The 14,722-nt window shown below is 52.7% G+C and overlaps 7 protein-coding genes across 7 annotated transcripts; 3 read left to right on the forward strand and 4 right to left on the reverse strand.

The window, feature by feature from the left end:
• Positions 1 to 799: 799 nt before the first annotated feature.
• On the reverse strand, positions 800 to 1,193 carry M438DRAFT_340202 (uncharacterized protein; the record flags this gene model as incomplete). Its single annotated transcript, XM_029904295.1, has 2 exons — positions 800 to 903; positions 959 to 1,193. 2 exons carry the CDS (start codon positions 1,191 to 1,193, stop codon positions 800 to 802), a joined length of 339 nt encoding a protein of 112 aa, XP_029755063.1.
• Positions 1,194 to 1,521: 328 nt separating this feature from the next.
• On the forward strand, positions 1,522 to 2,805 carry M438DRAFT_259061 (uncharacterized protein; the record flags this gene model as incomplete). The annotated part of the gene is made up of 1 exon (XM_029899749.1): positions 1,522 to 2,805. A coding segment is annotated over one exon (1,284 nt), but the record flags the coding sequence as incomplete, so codon positions are not given.
• Positions 2,806 to 3,044: 239 nt separating this feature from the next.
• M438DRAFT_409867 (uncharacterized protein) lies at positions 3,045 to 6,276 on the reverse strand. Its single transcript, XM_029910046.1, has 2 exons — positions 4,236 to 6,276; positions 3,045 to 4,179 (listed from the first exon to the last, which is right to left on the reverse strand). The coding sequence occupies exons 1-2, from the start codon at positions 5,809 to 5,811 to the stop codon at positions 3,302 to 3,304; spliced, it is 2,454 nt and encodes an 817-aa protein (XP_029755065.1). The 5' UTR covers positions 5,812 to 6,276; the 3' UTR covers positions 3,045 to 3,301.
• Positions 6,277 to 7,236: 960 nt separating this feature from the next.
• On the forward strand, positions 7,237 to 8,761 carry M438DRAFT_329035 (DUF124-domain-containing protein). The gene is made up of 4 exons (XM_029903230.1): positions 7,237 to 8,051; positions 8,110 to 8,240; positions 8,290 to 8,435; positions 8,484 to 8,761. Exons 1-4 carry the CDS (start codon positions 7,658 to 7,660, stop codon positions 8,557 to 8,559), a joined length of 747 nt encoding a protein of 248 aa, XP_029755066.1. The 5' UTR covers positions 7,237 to 7,657; the 3' UTR covers positions 8,560 to 8,761.
• A 576-nt stretch (positions 8,762 to 9,337) lies between these two features.
• M438DRAFT_378542 (uncharacterized protein) lies at positions 9,338 to 10,420 on the reverse strand (the record flags this gene model as incomplete). The annotated part of the gene is made up of 3 exons (XM_029908826.1): positions 9,338 to 10,103; positions 10,156 to 10,239; positions 10,287 to 10,420. 3 exons carry the CDS (start codon positions 10,418 to 10,420, stop codon positions 9,338 to 9,340), a joined length of 984 nt encoding a protein of 327 aa, XP_029755067.1.
• A 515-nt stretch (positions 10,421 to 10,935) lies between these two features.
• On the reverse strand, positions 10,936 to 11,603 carry M438DRAFT_284795 (uncharacterized protein; the record flags this gene model as incomplete). The annotated part of the gene is made up of 2 exons (XM_029901480.1): positions 10,936 to 11,077; positions 11,131 to 11,603. The coding sequence occupies 2 exons, from the start codon at positions 11,601 to 11,603 to the stop codon at positions 10,936 to 10,938; spliced, it is 615 nt and encodes a 204-aa protein (XP_029755068.1).
• Positions 11,604 to 13,331: 1,728 nt separating this feature from the next.
• Positions 13,332 to 14,558, forward strand: M438DRAFT_378544 (uncharacterized protein; the record flags this gene model as incomplete). Its single annotated transcript, XM_029908827.1, has 1 exon — positions 13,332 to 14,558. One exon carries the CDS (start codon positions 13,332 to 13,334, stop codon positions 14,556 to 14,558), a length of 1,227 nt encoding a protein of 408 aa, XP_029755069.1.
• Positions 14,559 to 14,722: the final 164 nt, after the last annotated feature.

Consider the following 14,722-nt stretch of genomic DNA (forward strand, 5'->3'; position numbering starts at 1 on the left):
GAGGTATACGTGCTCGACGTAACTAGTCGGAACCCGAACAGTCTACTCCTTGTTATAAGCAAGGCTCCGGACGATTTCACATACGCTTCTGCGTCGTCGGTCGTGCGTTACTTCCGTTTTTGCAGACTCAGGGGTTACGTCGCTGGACGGAGGCATGCGTACTCGACGTATCCGATCGTAGCCCGGTTCGGTATAGTCGGTGGCGAGATCTTGGGTGAAAATCGAGGCGGCGGCACGACACAGCAGCAGGTCATAAACCAGGCGTTGTCAGCAGCGGCGATGGACCAGCGAGAAGGACACCTTTGGAAGAAGGAAAGAGAGGGACGGCGAGAGGGATGGAAGTTATAGGAGCGTGGATGTGCTGGTGAAGGAAATGGCAGCATGTGAGTGTAAGAAATGGCAGATGTTTTGATCGGTCGTGGGTGATGTTTGCTTATGATTTTGGTGATGGGAAAATGTTTGGATTGATCCTGAAAGTGAATCTTGATTGGGTATCTTGTGGCCGTTTCTCCAAATGCTATGCTATCGACATGTCTTCTTCGTAGCTGGATGTGGCTTTTCATCCCAATCCCTTGCTCCATCTTGGCTTACCTGGAGCCATAGACCGGAAGCCTCATATGTACAGTAGGCGTGGCTGCAGGCTGTGATGCTGATAGCTGTAGTGCTACTCGGCGTCTGAGATGTGTAGCAGTATGTCGGCTGGTGGCTTCTGGGCCAGCAAACATTATGCTGCAGCCATCGGCTTCGACTGACTCTCTCTTCGGTTTGTGTTTCGTCATATCGTATATGTTCCCGTGTTTCACAAGGAGGCGGCGGCTTCGACGGCACCGATGCCCTTGAAGAGACCAGGATTTGTGATCTCGATATGCACAGGGTATTTCCACTCCATGTATTTGGTCCATCCTGTGAAACTTGTCAACAGGTCGTCCGGGTTCCCAGGCTTCAGGGCTTCACTCACCCCAGTATGCGGCCTTGCGGCCAAAGTATTTGCCCAAGTATGGTACGAGGACCATTGTGAGAAGCAGCTCAAGCTGTTGTAATGACTCCTTCCATTCCCTCTCTGCGTCGGACTGCCATTCTTCTTCCGAGGGGGAGATGGAGGTTGTGCTGGCTGAGGTCGAAGGTAGCGAGTCGAGTTCGTCTGATGAATCTGATGCGGCTCTGGGGATGTTGTCGTATGATTGGTCTGACATGTCGGCGATTGGTGAGGGTCCCGGAAGCAGGAAGATGGAGTCGTCTGTTCAACTCTCTCGCTCGATGAAGCAGTCGCGTCCGATGAATGACGACCCACTCCCGAACGAGGCATGTCTCTTGGCGCTCCCCCCACACTCTACCCCGGACTTTGTGTTACCTGCGGCAGAAAAAATTCCCAGACACGGAAAAATAATCAGGCAAGTCTATCTCTGTCTATCCACCAACACAACATTATACAACATGGGCAAAACTCGCGATCCCAGCCCGAGCGCCAGCTCCGACGCCTCGTCCGATGCCGAACCCAAGGTCGTCAAGGTCGAGAAGACCAAGAAGCGCAAGCGTGTTCTGCCCGAGGATGAAATCGAAGTCGATGTAACCGCACCCGAGCCGCCGTCCAAGAAGGCCATGCGTGAGGCCAAGAAGGCCGCAAAGAGAGCAAAGGATGACCCTGAAGGCGCTGCTGCTGCTGTTGCCGCTGCAGCCGCTGCAGCAGATGGAGAGAAGAAGCGCAGCGACTACGGTATCTGGATTGGCAACCTGGCCTTCGCCGTCGACAAGGACATGCTACGCGTCTTCTTCACCCGTCAAGCTCAGATTCCAGATGCTGAGATTACTCGTTTGAACATGCCTGTTCCTCAGGGACCCCCACAACCTGGTCGCACCAAGCCCTCCAACAAGGGTTTCGCCTACGTCGATTTCGCAACCGAAGAGTCCCTGAACAAAGCCATCGCCATGTCCGAGACCCTCGTCAGTGGCCGCAAAGTCCTCATCAAGAACGCAAAGAGTTTCGAGGGCCGTCCCGCTCAAGCCACCGCTACAGTAAACGCCCTTGCCGGAAACGCAGATTCGAGCGAAGCAGCAGCCGCAGGAACAGCCACCAAAATCGGTCCTAATGGCAAGCCCGTCATGCCTCCCAGCAAGCGTGTCTTCGTCGGAAACCTCAATTTCGACGTCACAAGAGATGACTTGGAAACCCACTTCGCCCAAGCCGGCGAGCTCGAAGATGTCTTCATGGCCACTTTCCAAGACACGGGTAAATGCAAGGGTTACGCCTGGGTCCGTTTCGCCGAACTCGAAGCCGCCGAATCAGCCGTCCGAGGCTTCATCTGGAAATTCGACGAAGCCAGCGATGACGAGGAAGAAGAAGCGGAAGAGGAGGAGGAGGAAAAGACAGAAGAAAAGGCCGAAGCCTCAGGATCGGACTCCGACTCAGACAACGAAGACGAAGCCACAGAAAAGAAAGAGACCAAGAAGACGAAAAAGCCAAAGAAGCAAAACAAACGCAAATGGTTCATCAACCGCCTCCACGGCCGCCCTCTCCGCTGCGAATTCGCCGAAGACGCCAGCACACGTTACAAGAAGCGTTTCGGCAAGGAACGTCCCACCACAAACGAGTCCTCAGAGGGCGGCGCACCCATCACCGAAGTGGAAGGAGGAGCAGAAGAGAGACCGCAAAGAAGATCCAGACCCAAGGGCGACAAGGACGAGAGACAAGAGATGCGCAGAAAGAAGTTTGACGCCAGAAAGATCAGACCCGGTAATGCGTTGGCGAATGCGCCCAGAGCTTCCGCCGCCATCGTCGAGGCTGCTGGTAAGAAGATTTCGTTTGATGATTAGATGGGTGGTATTGTTGTTGTTGTCTTTAGCAAAGCATTTGTTGGTCTACGCTACATGGTTCCATATTTCGATTTGTTCGAGCGCTTTTTCTTCGCTCAATACTGTATCATCTCTGTATTCTCCTTGATCTATTCGTGTGACTGTCGAGTGCGTATCATGTCCGCGTATTCGCAAATGACAGAGGAGCTGAGGCACCTCCATCAGAGAGACTGCATATTTGTAAAAGTGATGAAGTGTAAAATCGATTGCATTCGCAAAACCAGATATCTAGAGCTCAATCGTTTATAAAACGAGAGCACCAAGTATAAAATAAAAAGAAATTGTAAAGCGTAAAAAAAACACGAAACGCCAATTACTTTTCCTCCTCGACATCCTCCATCTCAATGTCTCCATCTCCATCTCCATCATAATCCAAAACAGCAGAAGAACAATCAAACAAAAACGCTATCAATCGTAAATCAAAAAGTTTATCGAGCTCACCCTCGTCGTGCTAAGCAACCAACACAGCAGCAGTCCTGTTCATCGACAGAGACTGACTATCTCTGTCGTTGATGCCACAAGAAGCGCGTATCGAAGTCGCCTGCACGAATGCCGTCGCCATGGCCCGCCATGTCATGCAAACCTGGGCCACCAAGATAGCGGCCGCGAGACCTGTACTACTACTAACGGTAGTAGTAGCTTCAAGACTTGCAGAGGTTGCAGGAGCGAGGCTTCTTCCGGGCGAACGCTTCAGACGGTGACGCAAAGGTTGCTCGTTTGCCGATACCGCTTGAAGTGCGGTAGGCGCAGAGGATGAACTTGTCTTTGCGTCGTCGCTGGCACTGGCAGCAACGGCACTCATGCGGCCATGGCCATGAGTACTGCGTGCGCCAGACTTGAGCGGTAGCGTGGGCGACATCTCGTCGCTGCTAGCATCCGGGCGGGCCTTGGTCTGCGTGACCGAGGTTTGGTGCCCGGGGTCTTCGTCGTGTGCGTTCTTGTGGAAGGGTGTGCTGGGCGTGCTGGCTGTGGCAGCAAGTCCGCCATGTAGGTCTGGACTGGCGGCTTGAGATCGAGGTCGTGGATCAGATGGCGCGGTGCGGGATATACTTGATGATGACGATGTGCTCGTTGAGTCGGCCGACAAGCTTGATGGTCGGGCCGCTGACGGTGCTTCTTCATTATCATCAAGTCCTCCTCGAGAGACGCTTCTGTCAGACGTGGTAGGCTGTTTCTTCAGCGTGTTGCTGAGTCCATGATCGCGTCTTTCGGCAATCGGGGCAAGTGACTGGTCGTAAGCCGTTGCCATGATACTCGAAAGTCCTGTGGATGGGCTGGTAGACGAACGTCCCATGGCCGTCCTTTGATGTGTAGCATTGGCAACTGCAGCTGCTGAAACGTTAGCAAGATGTTCAAGAGAAAGTACAGCGTGCGCTTGTATGTACCTGTACTGCTAGCATTGATGGGGTTCCCGATACGACCGTCTCCCAATGTTGTGGGAGACGAGGCAGCGCCTTCGCTCGTTACGTGGCGTACTCCTGCGCCAGACTGAGTAATCGTTACTTGTGGTGAGATCGCATGGCTTAGTCCGTTGATCAGGCCACTACCACCAATTCCGCCATTGCCTTGAAGTCGTTGTCCTTCAGGGCGGATAGTGCTGGTTAGTCCGTTGACTTGTGGAACCAGTTGCGACAATGTTTGTTGGCTGCCAGAAGGCATGGTTGATCTTTCGCGTCTTGAATCACTAGAGGAAAGAGAAATTTGAGTTCCAAGGAGAGTTGCCGATGATGAGTGCTGGTCACGTAATTGGGATGGCGACATCATGTCGCCAGGGGTTGACAGTCCCATAGAGGCGGATTGTTCCTTTCCGTCAAGTCCGTCGGAGGTAGAGAATGCCGTACGAGAGAAGTCTGAGAATGTGCGCCACGTGCGAGTTGGGGTTTGCTCAGTTGTCGGTGACTCTCGAGTCTCTACTTGTTCAGCCGGCTCATGCATCAATTCGAGTTGTGGTGTCGGCTGTGGTGAAAGTAGTCCAGTCGATGCCGGGAACAGTGCCTGGTGGTATGATGGGGAGGATGGCGACGCTTGAGTGAGTAGAGGAGTATCAATAAGAGTCCAGTCAGGAGTATCGCTCCATGGCCATGCAGTCGACGACACTTGCTCCGAAGCTTGAGATACCTGAGGCTCGAAGAGGTTATACGTTCCAGCATTGTCGATAAACAGTGGGTCGGTGGAGGGAAGCTCGCTGAACAGGCTTTGGTCCAGGAACATGAAGGGGTCTTCAGCAAGAATGGCTGGCTCTGCGGGCTGGAAGACGGCCTTCTCGATTTGCTCGACGCGTGCGGGGTGGATGGTCGATGCTGCTGCTACCTTGAGCTTGGTGACCTTGGAAGAGCGGACCTTCTCCATCTCAGGTTGGTTGTGGGAACACTTTCGCTTACGCTTGCTGCACGAGTCGCATGCCTTGACAATACGACGCTTGCGGTACTCGAGCTTCTCGGACTCGGTCATCTTTCTTCGGACGCGAGTCTTGGGTTGAGATGTTGATGACAAGCTGAACACACCGGTCATCTCTTCAAGACCAGGCTTGGCTTTTTGACTGGTGTTGGCTTGAGATGAAGAGTTCTGACGGCTCATGGTAGGAGCGTAGGAGGAAGTCATGGAGGCAGGAGTAGCCAGGTTGAGAAGATCAGGGCTGCTAAGAGTAGATGTAGTTGAGTCCATGGAAGGCCACGATGACCAGGGAGATTCGGTGGAGAGGTCGTAGTTCAGGTCGGAGTCCATAGGAATGGCAGGGGCTGCCATGGTTTGTTCCTCGGCGAGTTCCTGCTTGAGGAATTCGATAACAGCATTTCTCATGCGGTCCGAGTGAGTCTTGACATGGGGGTAGGCGACTTTGAGAGCGAAGAAGAGTTCATCTGAACCTTTAGGAGGGCAGAACTCGAGAGCGGTGGGGTCGGCTTGTTCACCTGAGCGGTAGATGAAGTAGCCGGCCATAGGCAATTGGGTAGACATATCCATTGCTAAGGTGGAGTACGAATCTTGATCGAAGTTTGAGAATGAAGAAATCTTGATAGTCTTTCGAAAATAAGAGATAATGGGTAGTAGAGATTCTTGTGGTCTGCGGATGATATGGTAGCTATCGAGGCAGCGCTTTCGCAAGAGGTCGCTTTTATTGACAAGACCACGCCGAGGGTTACGGTGTGGTGAGCGAGACTGTCGAAAAGGGATAAGGAAGAAAGAGATCAAGCGACTCGAGTCTGGACACAAGCTTGGTAAATACTGAGATGAGGTGGACTTCAAGTCGAGTCACCGGGAGCGCATCCTCCTCAAATTGGCCAATCACAAGAGACTGTATCGCGGTGTCCTCGAAAGAGTTAGTTCGTCCCCGGAAAGTGGGATAGTGTAGCAGCACCCCCAGTGGCTCCAACCCCTTGATCCTGTCGCACGCTTTAATGGCAAGTTCCCGACTTACTGTACAGAATCTGTCTACCCTGTGTACCAAATAATCTATGAGGCAATCTCTGTTAGTTACTGTCTCCGTGCGAGAAGATTCTGGCTAATAGTGTGCCATGAGGCATCGGAAGATGTCTCCGGACGGTGTACACGGTGGGGTTCAAGACAGCAGGGGGTACTGCTATCATGCCGACATGTGGGGTCCCACCGTCTGACTCACTCGTACAAGAAGCCAATTGAAGTCAATTGCGAAATCTGATTTCCTGCGTGTCTTTAGTCCTCCTGACTGCGCCATGTGAAAACAGCGGATGATTCGAAAGGATTGACTGGTGGCTTCGTACCTGGAATCGATATGAACCGGTGTGCATGAGCCGAGGCGCAGTGAGATCGAGGACGGGCGGCCTTGTTCCGCATCCTGAGAATTCGCATGTTCATCGAAAGAGTCGATTCTAAAAGATTTCGACAGACGTTCAATGGTCAGGATCTGGAGATGAGCTGGAGACGGGCGAAGTTTTCTCGGTCGTGCTGCCGCGCACAGCCAAGGACTGTAGGCGCCGACGCTGAGGGCAGCGCTTGCAGCAGCGGGGCACTGCTCCAATAGCATCACAGAACGTCCTGCAGCATCCTCTCACAAGGCTGTGAGGCAGAGCATTTAATAAGTGTAAGATGGCCGCTGTTCTGCGGCCTCCATGGTAGGTCATTGTTTACGTGCTTCCAACCGTCATCTGAGTATTCTTGTTGTCCTCGAATTGCTCTCGTCACAGCTGCTGCATCTTGAATCAAGCAGGAGCGATTATAGAAAGCACCCATTCGCTCTTTCCTCGCTCGCACCTCCCTCGATCGATTGTCTTGTTCGTCCGTCATGTCGAATAACCAAACACAATACTTTCCCCGTAAGCAACCCTCTATCCATAACTCATTGTGGATCTTGCTCACCAAGAGATCCTAGCGCCTCCACAGGGTAATTGATTACAACGAACAGGTTCCAATGACTTGATCTAACTTGGGAGTGGCAGAGCAGCAAAGCTACTTTGCACCTCCGAGCTCACACACGCCTCCAACCAGCACGCAGCATTATCCACCGCCGCCGGGTGCCGAGCATGCTCCCCTAGGGAACACTTCCTACTCACCTGTTCCCTCAGCTCAGCCATCGTCGCAGCAGCACTTTGCTCCTCCCCCAGAGACCAATCGTTTCTCATACGCTCCTCAACCTCAGCCTATCCAGACGCAATTCGTCTCTCCTCCTTCATCACCACCTCCACCTGCTGGTAACATAGGTGCTCACGAATACCAACCAAGTCCCGTATCACCCCAGCAGCAAGCTCTTCCATACTATCCTGGTCCTGCGCAAAATCCTCAGCCAATTTCGGAGAAAGCAAAAGAGGTTGAAAGACCCCCGTTAAACACCTCAATGACGACCAACTTGGCTGGTGGTGCTCCACCACAGACACACTTCGTCGGAGCCGGTGCCACTGTAGACGACGTGGGCACCTTCAATGGAGGAAGCTACAGAATCAGTCACAGGGATACAAACACCATCCTCACACTCCAACTTGCTATGGGTTGCCCTCTGTCTGTCAGACCAGGAGCCATGATTGCAATGTCTCCCACCATGACCTTGCAAGGTGCCATCAAATTCTCCTTCAAGAAGTTGGTCGCAGGTGGCCACATGGCTCAAGCTACCTACACCGGTCCCGGAGAACTCTTGCTCGCCCCACCTTCTCTTGGTGACATTACCAACATCCGTCTTACCGGAGGAGAGACCTGGAATGTGGGCAAAGATGCTTTCCTAGCTTCGACCCAAGGTATGTGCTTCGACGCTCGACTGTCTTTCGTGCATCATCGGGCTGACATTGTGCGCAGGTGTCGTCAAGGACTACAAGGCACAGGGTCTCACCAAAGCCATGTTCTCGGGTGAGGGCTTCTTCGTCTACAAGGTGTCAGGCATAGGTATCATGTGGATCAGCAGCCTGGGAGCCATCATCCGCAAAGACGTGAGTGCGACAATGTTACAACTCGATCTTCGACGCTGACCAGAAACAGCTTCAGGTGGGCGAGAAGTACATCATCGACAATGGACACCTGGTTGCGTGGAATGCCAAGTACGTTCTGGAGCGTATCGCTAGTGGTGGCATAATCTCCAACCTCAGCGCCAGCGAAGGCCTGGTCTGCAAGTTTACAGGACCCGGGTATTTTGTCTTCCTCCATCTTTTCCGATTGCTTGCTAATTCGTATAGAACGGTCTTCATGCAAACTCGCAACCCAGTCGAATTCGCAACCTGGTTATCCGCCGAAGGTAGAGTCAAAGGATAGGGTCCCAGGAGGTGGTTTCACTATGGAAAGTATCCGCTGTTGGCATGTTTAACGACGCTGAAAGCAGGCTTGGTGGGGAAATTGTTATTCTTCATTTGAGTTGTTGGGACTGCCACTTTTGCCGTGTGTTTTCAACGGTCTGTGATGAATGCTTGAGGTGTCACCCTGGCTAAGAGGAGCATCATCATCCACGACCGTCCTCTGATTCTTATATACAAGTAATGCCTATCCTCTTTATCTCTGATGTGCCTGTTATTGTTCAGGTGATGCTAAGGTGTGATAAGGTAGTATTAGGTCGCTGGTGTGGAACACAATCGTTCGCCAGAAGATTTGCTCTTACCATTTGGTTTTCACCTCACAATTAAAATCATTTTGCCTGCCACCAGTATTTTCTCTTATTTCGTCCTGATCATTTTCCGAGTTACACAAGCATATAAAAGGGCTCTCCAATGCGCCTCGGGGACCCAGTATCGTGATTGAAGAAAGGTTGAGGCATACAATGCATAAATTATCTAGAGTCAGGGTGATACTACATTCCATGTAGACCGTTGATATACAACGTCTTTCTGTGCGTACCAAGGGACACAGGCAAGCGTTTAGGCCAAGCACAGACACAATGTTCCATATTCCGTATTACATATTCATAGACCTTAATCTCACTTGACACAAGACACAACTTCAAATTTGTAAGAGGACGTAGAAGACCATGAAATTCATGAATAACACAACTGCACTATAACCACTATTCCCACCCTACCACAACCCACCCCGACCGCTCCTACTTGATCAACTTGACAATCTGCGAAGCAATAGCCTCATGCATTCTAAACGTCGGATGCAAACTATTCAACCACAAATACTTGTCCACCGAAACCCCACACGTAGCGTTAAAACTCGTAGGCGTGGGTGTTCCATTCTGATAAGCTTCACAATATTGGGTCGTATTCTGATACGCACAAGTCTGCGGGTATGCGCAAGGGTGCTCGATGACGCGGGAGAAGACTTTGTTCGTGTCGAAGACGAAGGAAGTGACGTCCGAGTGACGGTGAGTTAGGGATTTAGACAGAGAGACGACGCGAGAATTCCAGTCGGAGATCGCAGAAGCTTCGAGGGCTTGGGAGGCAGGGCCGGCGGCTTGGGTGAGGGGAGACTGGTCGACTGGAGGTACATTTAGGAAGAGGAAGTTGCGGGCGCCGGTGGAGTAGAGTTGGTCGACTAGGCCGGAGAGTTCGGAAAAGATTGTAGGGGTGAGTGTTGCGTTTTGAGAGGAGTAGCTGTTGCCGATGTCGTTTATACCGATGAAGATTGTGAAGAGGGTGTCGTCTGATGTCCAGGGGAAGATTGAGGACTGCGAGGCGTAGATGGGTAGGTATTCGGTTTGTACTTGCTCTTTGACTGATAGTACGGTGGGTTTGTAAGGTGCTACGAGAGTGGAATCGACGGTAGCGCCGCCGTATGCCAAGTTGATGGTCTCGATGAATGATTTGTTGTAGGTTGTCGTCAGGTAGTCAATCCAGTTCGGCCCATTGGAGGATGTGTAACCTCTATGGCCGGATCAGTATACATGTAGAGTCTTTTGCTATGAGTTATGCTCACGGATATGTCGGGTTGCCGAGTGGATTTGCAGGGCTTGGCTGCGCAAGAGATACGTTGAAGCCTGTGGTAGTATAAGAATCACCACTGAACTTGGTTAGTCGAGCATCAAATGCTTGCAATGATGATCTTACAAAGCAAAGATATGCTTGATGCCTGCCCAGCCAGGATAATGGCTTTTACTGGGATGACTGTTCGGTAGGCCATTCACTAGATTGGAAAGAGCCAATGCTGCTGCCACGAGTGTCACGCTTGATTCCCAGACCATGTTTGCTCTGTCCAGTACAAGATGAAGAAGATGGAAGTGGCGGGCCATGGCGAGGCGGCGGGGTTTATATACCTACTCTTGCTAGCTGCACGATGGACGTGTCGGCTGAGGACAGACTTGCAGAAAAGATGCTTTGTGCTTCATCCCCACATGCTACATGGGCCGTGTCCAGTATGCGGTAGTGTATATGATGATGGCCGGAAAAACTGTCCCACCTTCTGCCGCTCTTCTCGTGTGTGGTTTGAGATGAGCTTGATTTGACGACCGAGGAAGGCACCCCGCACTGCCGATCGACGCAGTCGGGCTTTCCTCTGTCTGAGGCACTCCAGATTCGGCGCGGAGAAGCAAACGCCGTGCGATGAGCCCTACTGTCCAAAGGTCCATGTGATGTCCATCCAGAATGATCATGCTCCGTGCTCTCGTAAACTGCATTCTGCCATACAATCGCTAATGCAATGCATGCTTTCCAAAACTTGACAACCTGCGTACATGTTTTTAGGGCGGAAAGTGCAGCCTCACTCGACTGAGAAACCCATCTCTTCATCCACGACGCCGGCGAGGCCTTTCGATTGGCGATGTGTACCTGAGTTGACGGGTGGCCAGGTCTTTTGTCGAACTCGTAGCTTTTCGGCATCTCGTAGTGCTTGCGGCAGGTCCCTATGAACGCGTCAGCACTTGTGGTAGAGTGCGATAGTAGGGACAGAACTTACTCCAAGTTGCCGTGAACGACATATTCTTGCTCGGCCAGGGCTTCGGCAAGTTCGACCTGGTGGTTGTCTAACAGCTCCGAGTTGGGCACAACGATGAGTGGTACATCGATACGTAGAGCATCAAGGATAGTGCCTGAGCCAGCATGGCTGACAACAACTCCCTCTGCACCACTGTCATCTCCGCCTGTCCTTGCCAGCTTCATGTACTGTGCCAGACCACTAGTGTCGAGTCCGAACCCAGACACATTGATACCAGCTCCTTCCCCATTGAGTCCTACCTCTTGTACCAGCGATTGAAATAAATCATTGCCATCAGCACCGTACTGGACAATCAGGTCTGTGTACTGGTACTGTTCGAGTGCATGACAGAAGGTCGATGAGATGGTGGCCCTGATCAGAGACGAGAAGGAAGCAGTCGCGCCGATTGTGACAAAGCACACTTTGCGGGGACGAGTTGAAGGCAAATCTGTCATGTTCAAGGTGGTCGGTCGCTCGCTTGTCTTTGAAGCATCTGAGCTGAACGACAGCAACAGCTTCAAAAGGGTGTCAACGGCTCTATCAAGCCTAAGTCCGCGGATCAAGCTCCTGCACGTGCTTTCGTCGGCTCAGCTTGCCAGCCGATTTGTCAAGCAACTATTGACGGTCTGGGCGGAGCCTTTGTCTCTATTGACTGGTGAACTTGGTTCCTTTCGTCTAACCTATACAACGAGAAAACCTCGACCTCCCCAATATGTCCAAGCTCCACGTGCATTCATCTTTAAGCGAATGTCGATCAATCATTGTCTGAGGCGTGGCATTCTCTCTGATTCTAGCCGGACAAGGTATTGACACCTCGACTGCCTCGGACCTTTGCGGTAGCGTGTGCAGCCCTGACAACGTCCCTTCCTACTCGACTTTCCAGCTCGCCTACCTACATACCGACACACCGTTATGCGTTGCTTGCAACAACCCTTTGAGACTCGTGGCCGACATGAGAATATCACGCGAGCCTTAGCGGCCCTGCCGAAATGCTTGCTTGTTCGCACGTCTCGACCTCTATCCTAATCCTTCGTTCTGCTGTCTCATCCCTGAAGTCACGCCTAATCTGAGATTTTTGTCTATTGACCCAATATAGCTCATTCCACCTGTAGCGACCCTTGCACTAACACAGACTTTATGCTTACAGATTGAGATTGTGATAAAGTATGACTTTTTGACAAAACTCGGCCACTTACCACAACGGCCTCTCTATACGAGATAACATCGAAGGATACTGAGCTTGAAGCAGATTGGCATCGCCAACCGCAGTGACCCCACACGGTTTGCCTACACCATGTCCATGTCGCGCAATCTTGTCTCGACCCCCAATGAGCGGTTACTGGAGGAACTTATTACAACGGTTGATTTTTGCAACGGTCAGACCTATCCGCCGCGTGGAAGAAGGCGACTGCCGCCAGACTCACCTACCTATCACCCGGATCGCCACTGACGTTCAACTCGATTCGACCCCAAACGGTTTGCGTTGACTGCACTCACGACGGTTTGTAGAGAATTCCGTGTCAACGGCTATAACAACGGCGCCCTGGTCTGCTCCAGCGCCGAACTTTCGGGATCCATACTGGAATTTGCGGCTACCCTTTCCTTCCTGCTGGCCAGCTTTGCAAAACAAGACATACAATCGATCCTGCAGCATATACTACAAGAATTGATGTCAACGGCCCGTTTAGGATCCTCAGCTTTCCAGAAGCACATGGCCTTGTGGATACCGTGTAGACCTGCATTCTTCGGCTACCTGCCGACAGCCAGGCTGAAGCGTTTTCGCCCTGTTGTACCAGAACAGCATGGCTGGCCCTGCACGGTCATCGTTCTCATCCCCTTACGGCAGACATGTGGTGAAGCCGGTTAGGCTTGTAGCTTGTAGAGTTCTGGAGCCTCAATTGTTTGGAGAAAAACACGCGATGCAATAGCGCAGCCGTTGTCATTGGAGCAGAACCCTATCACCCAAAATTCTTCTGCTCTGGAGCCGCAGAGACCTTGCCCACATCAGATATAAAGGGCATTGAACCACCGCCTTTCAACTAAATCATCAGCTCGATCAATCTACTCTTCTACAGCCTCTTCGACCAACCAGCTCGACTTCCTTCGCTCTTATACATTCTTATACTTCCTTCGCTTAATCACCACTTCAACCAACCACCACCACCACCACCACTTCAGCAACCATGCACTTCTCCACCTTCCTCCCCGTTATGGCCTTCGGTGCCGCCCTTGTCCAGGCTGTCCCTGCTGACGACCTCGTTGCCCGCGGTGCCGTCTGCGTTGACAGCGATATGGCTCGTGTCCGCGCTGGCGAGAGCGCCCCTTACACCTTCTGTACCAAGTGGATCTCCGCCTCCACCCACTCTTCTTCGCCCATCAACGGCTTGACCATGAAGCGTGTCTCGGCTGCTTGCCAGTGTATCGTCTCTGAGGCCAAGAAGGCTGCTGCCTCTTCCTCCAAGGCTTCCATGCTCTCGGTCGCTTCCAAGTCCAAGGCTTCCGCTTCGTCTGTCCTTTCCGTCTCCAGAGCCTCCGTCTCCAAGTCTAAGGCTTCGGTCGCCTCTGTCTCCAAGGCCTCGCGTGTCTCGGTTGCCTCTGTCTCCAGCAAGTCTGCTGCTGCCCGTGTCTCCAAGTCTCTCGCTTCCGTCGCCTCTTCCAAGTCGCTCGCTGCCTCCAAGTCTCGTGCTGCTGTCTCCGCTTCTCGCGCCTCTGTCGCCGCCGTCTCCAAGTCTTCTGCTGTTGCCCGCGTCTCGGTCTCGCTTGCTTCGGTTGCCTCCTCTAAGTCTGCCGCTGCCTCCGTCTCCCGCGCTCGTGTCTCTGCTTCTCAGGCTTCGGTCATCTCTGTCTCCAAGGCTTCGCGCTCATCTGCCATGCTTGCTTCTCAGTCCAGCGTCCACCAGGTCCAGGCCTCCATCGCTTCCGTCTCCGCCGCCTCGGTCGCTTCCCGCAACTCTGTCATCGCTTCCCAGTCCCGTGTCGACGCCTCTTCCACCAGACTCGCTGCCGTCTCTGCCTCCAAGGCCTCTGCTGCTTCGGTTGCCTCTTCCATCAGCTCCGTCTCTGCCGCTTCCGCCGCCTCTGCTGCTTCTGCCGCCAAGGTCTCCAGCGTTGCTGCCCGCTCTTCCGCCAACGCTGCCTCTGCTGCTTCTTCCATGTCTGTTGCTTCCGTCTCTCGCGCTTCGGTCTCTGCCGCTCGCGCTTCCGACGCTTCCGTTGCCATGAGCCAGTCCATTGCCTCCAAGGCCTCTGCCTCTTCCGCTTCTTCCGCCTCCGCCGCCTCTGTCGCTTCCGAGTCCCGCGCCGCCGTCTCTGCCTCGCGCGCCTCTGTCGCTTCCGCTTCCCGCGCATCCGCCTCGGCCTTTGCCACTGCTATCGTTCCCTTCAACGGTACCACCAACGCCCGCCACTAAACGGCCCACCTCATCTCATCTACCTCTTTTTCCTTTGTTCATTGCATATGCCACATGTGGTCTGGCATCTTCCCCTTTACCATTCTTCCCTCGTTTATTCGAAACACACATATCTGCTGGCACAGTCTGCGCACTATTAATGTATAACCTTCGAGCGACAATGC

Source organism: Aureobasidium pullulans (assembly GCF_000721785.1).
Source record: "Aureobasidium pullulans EXF-150 unplaced genomic scaffold scaffold_39, whole genome shotgun sequence".
In the NCBI taxonomy this organism is placed as follows: Eukaryota; Fungi; Ascomycota; class Dothideomycetes; order Dothideales; family Saccotheciaceae; genus Aureobasidium; species Aureobasidium pullulans.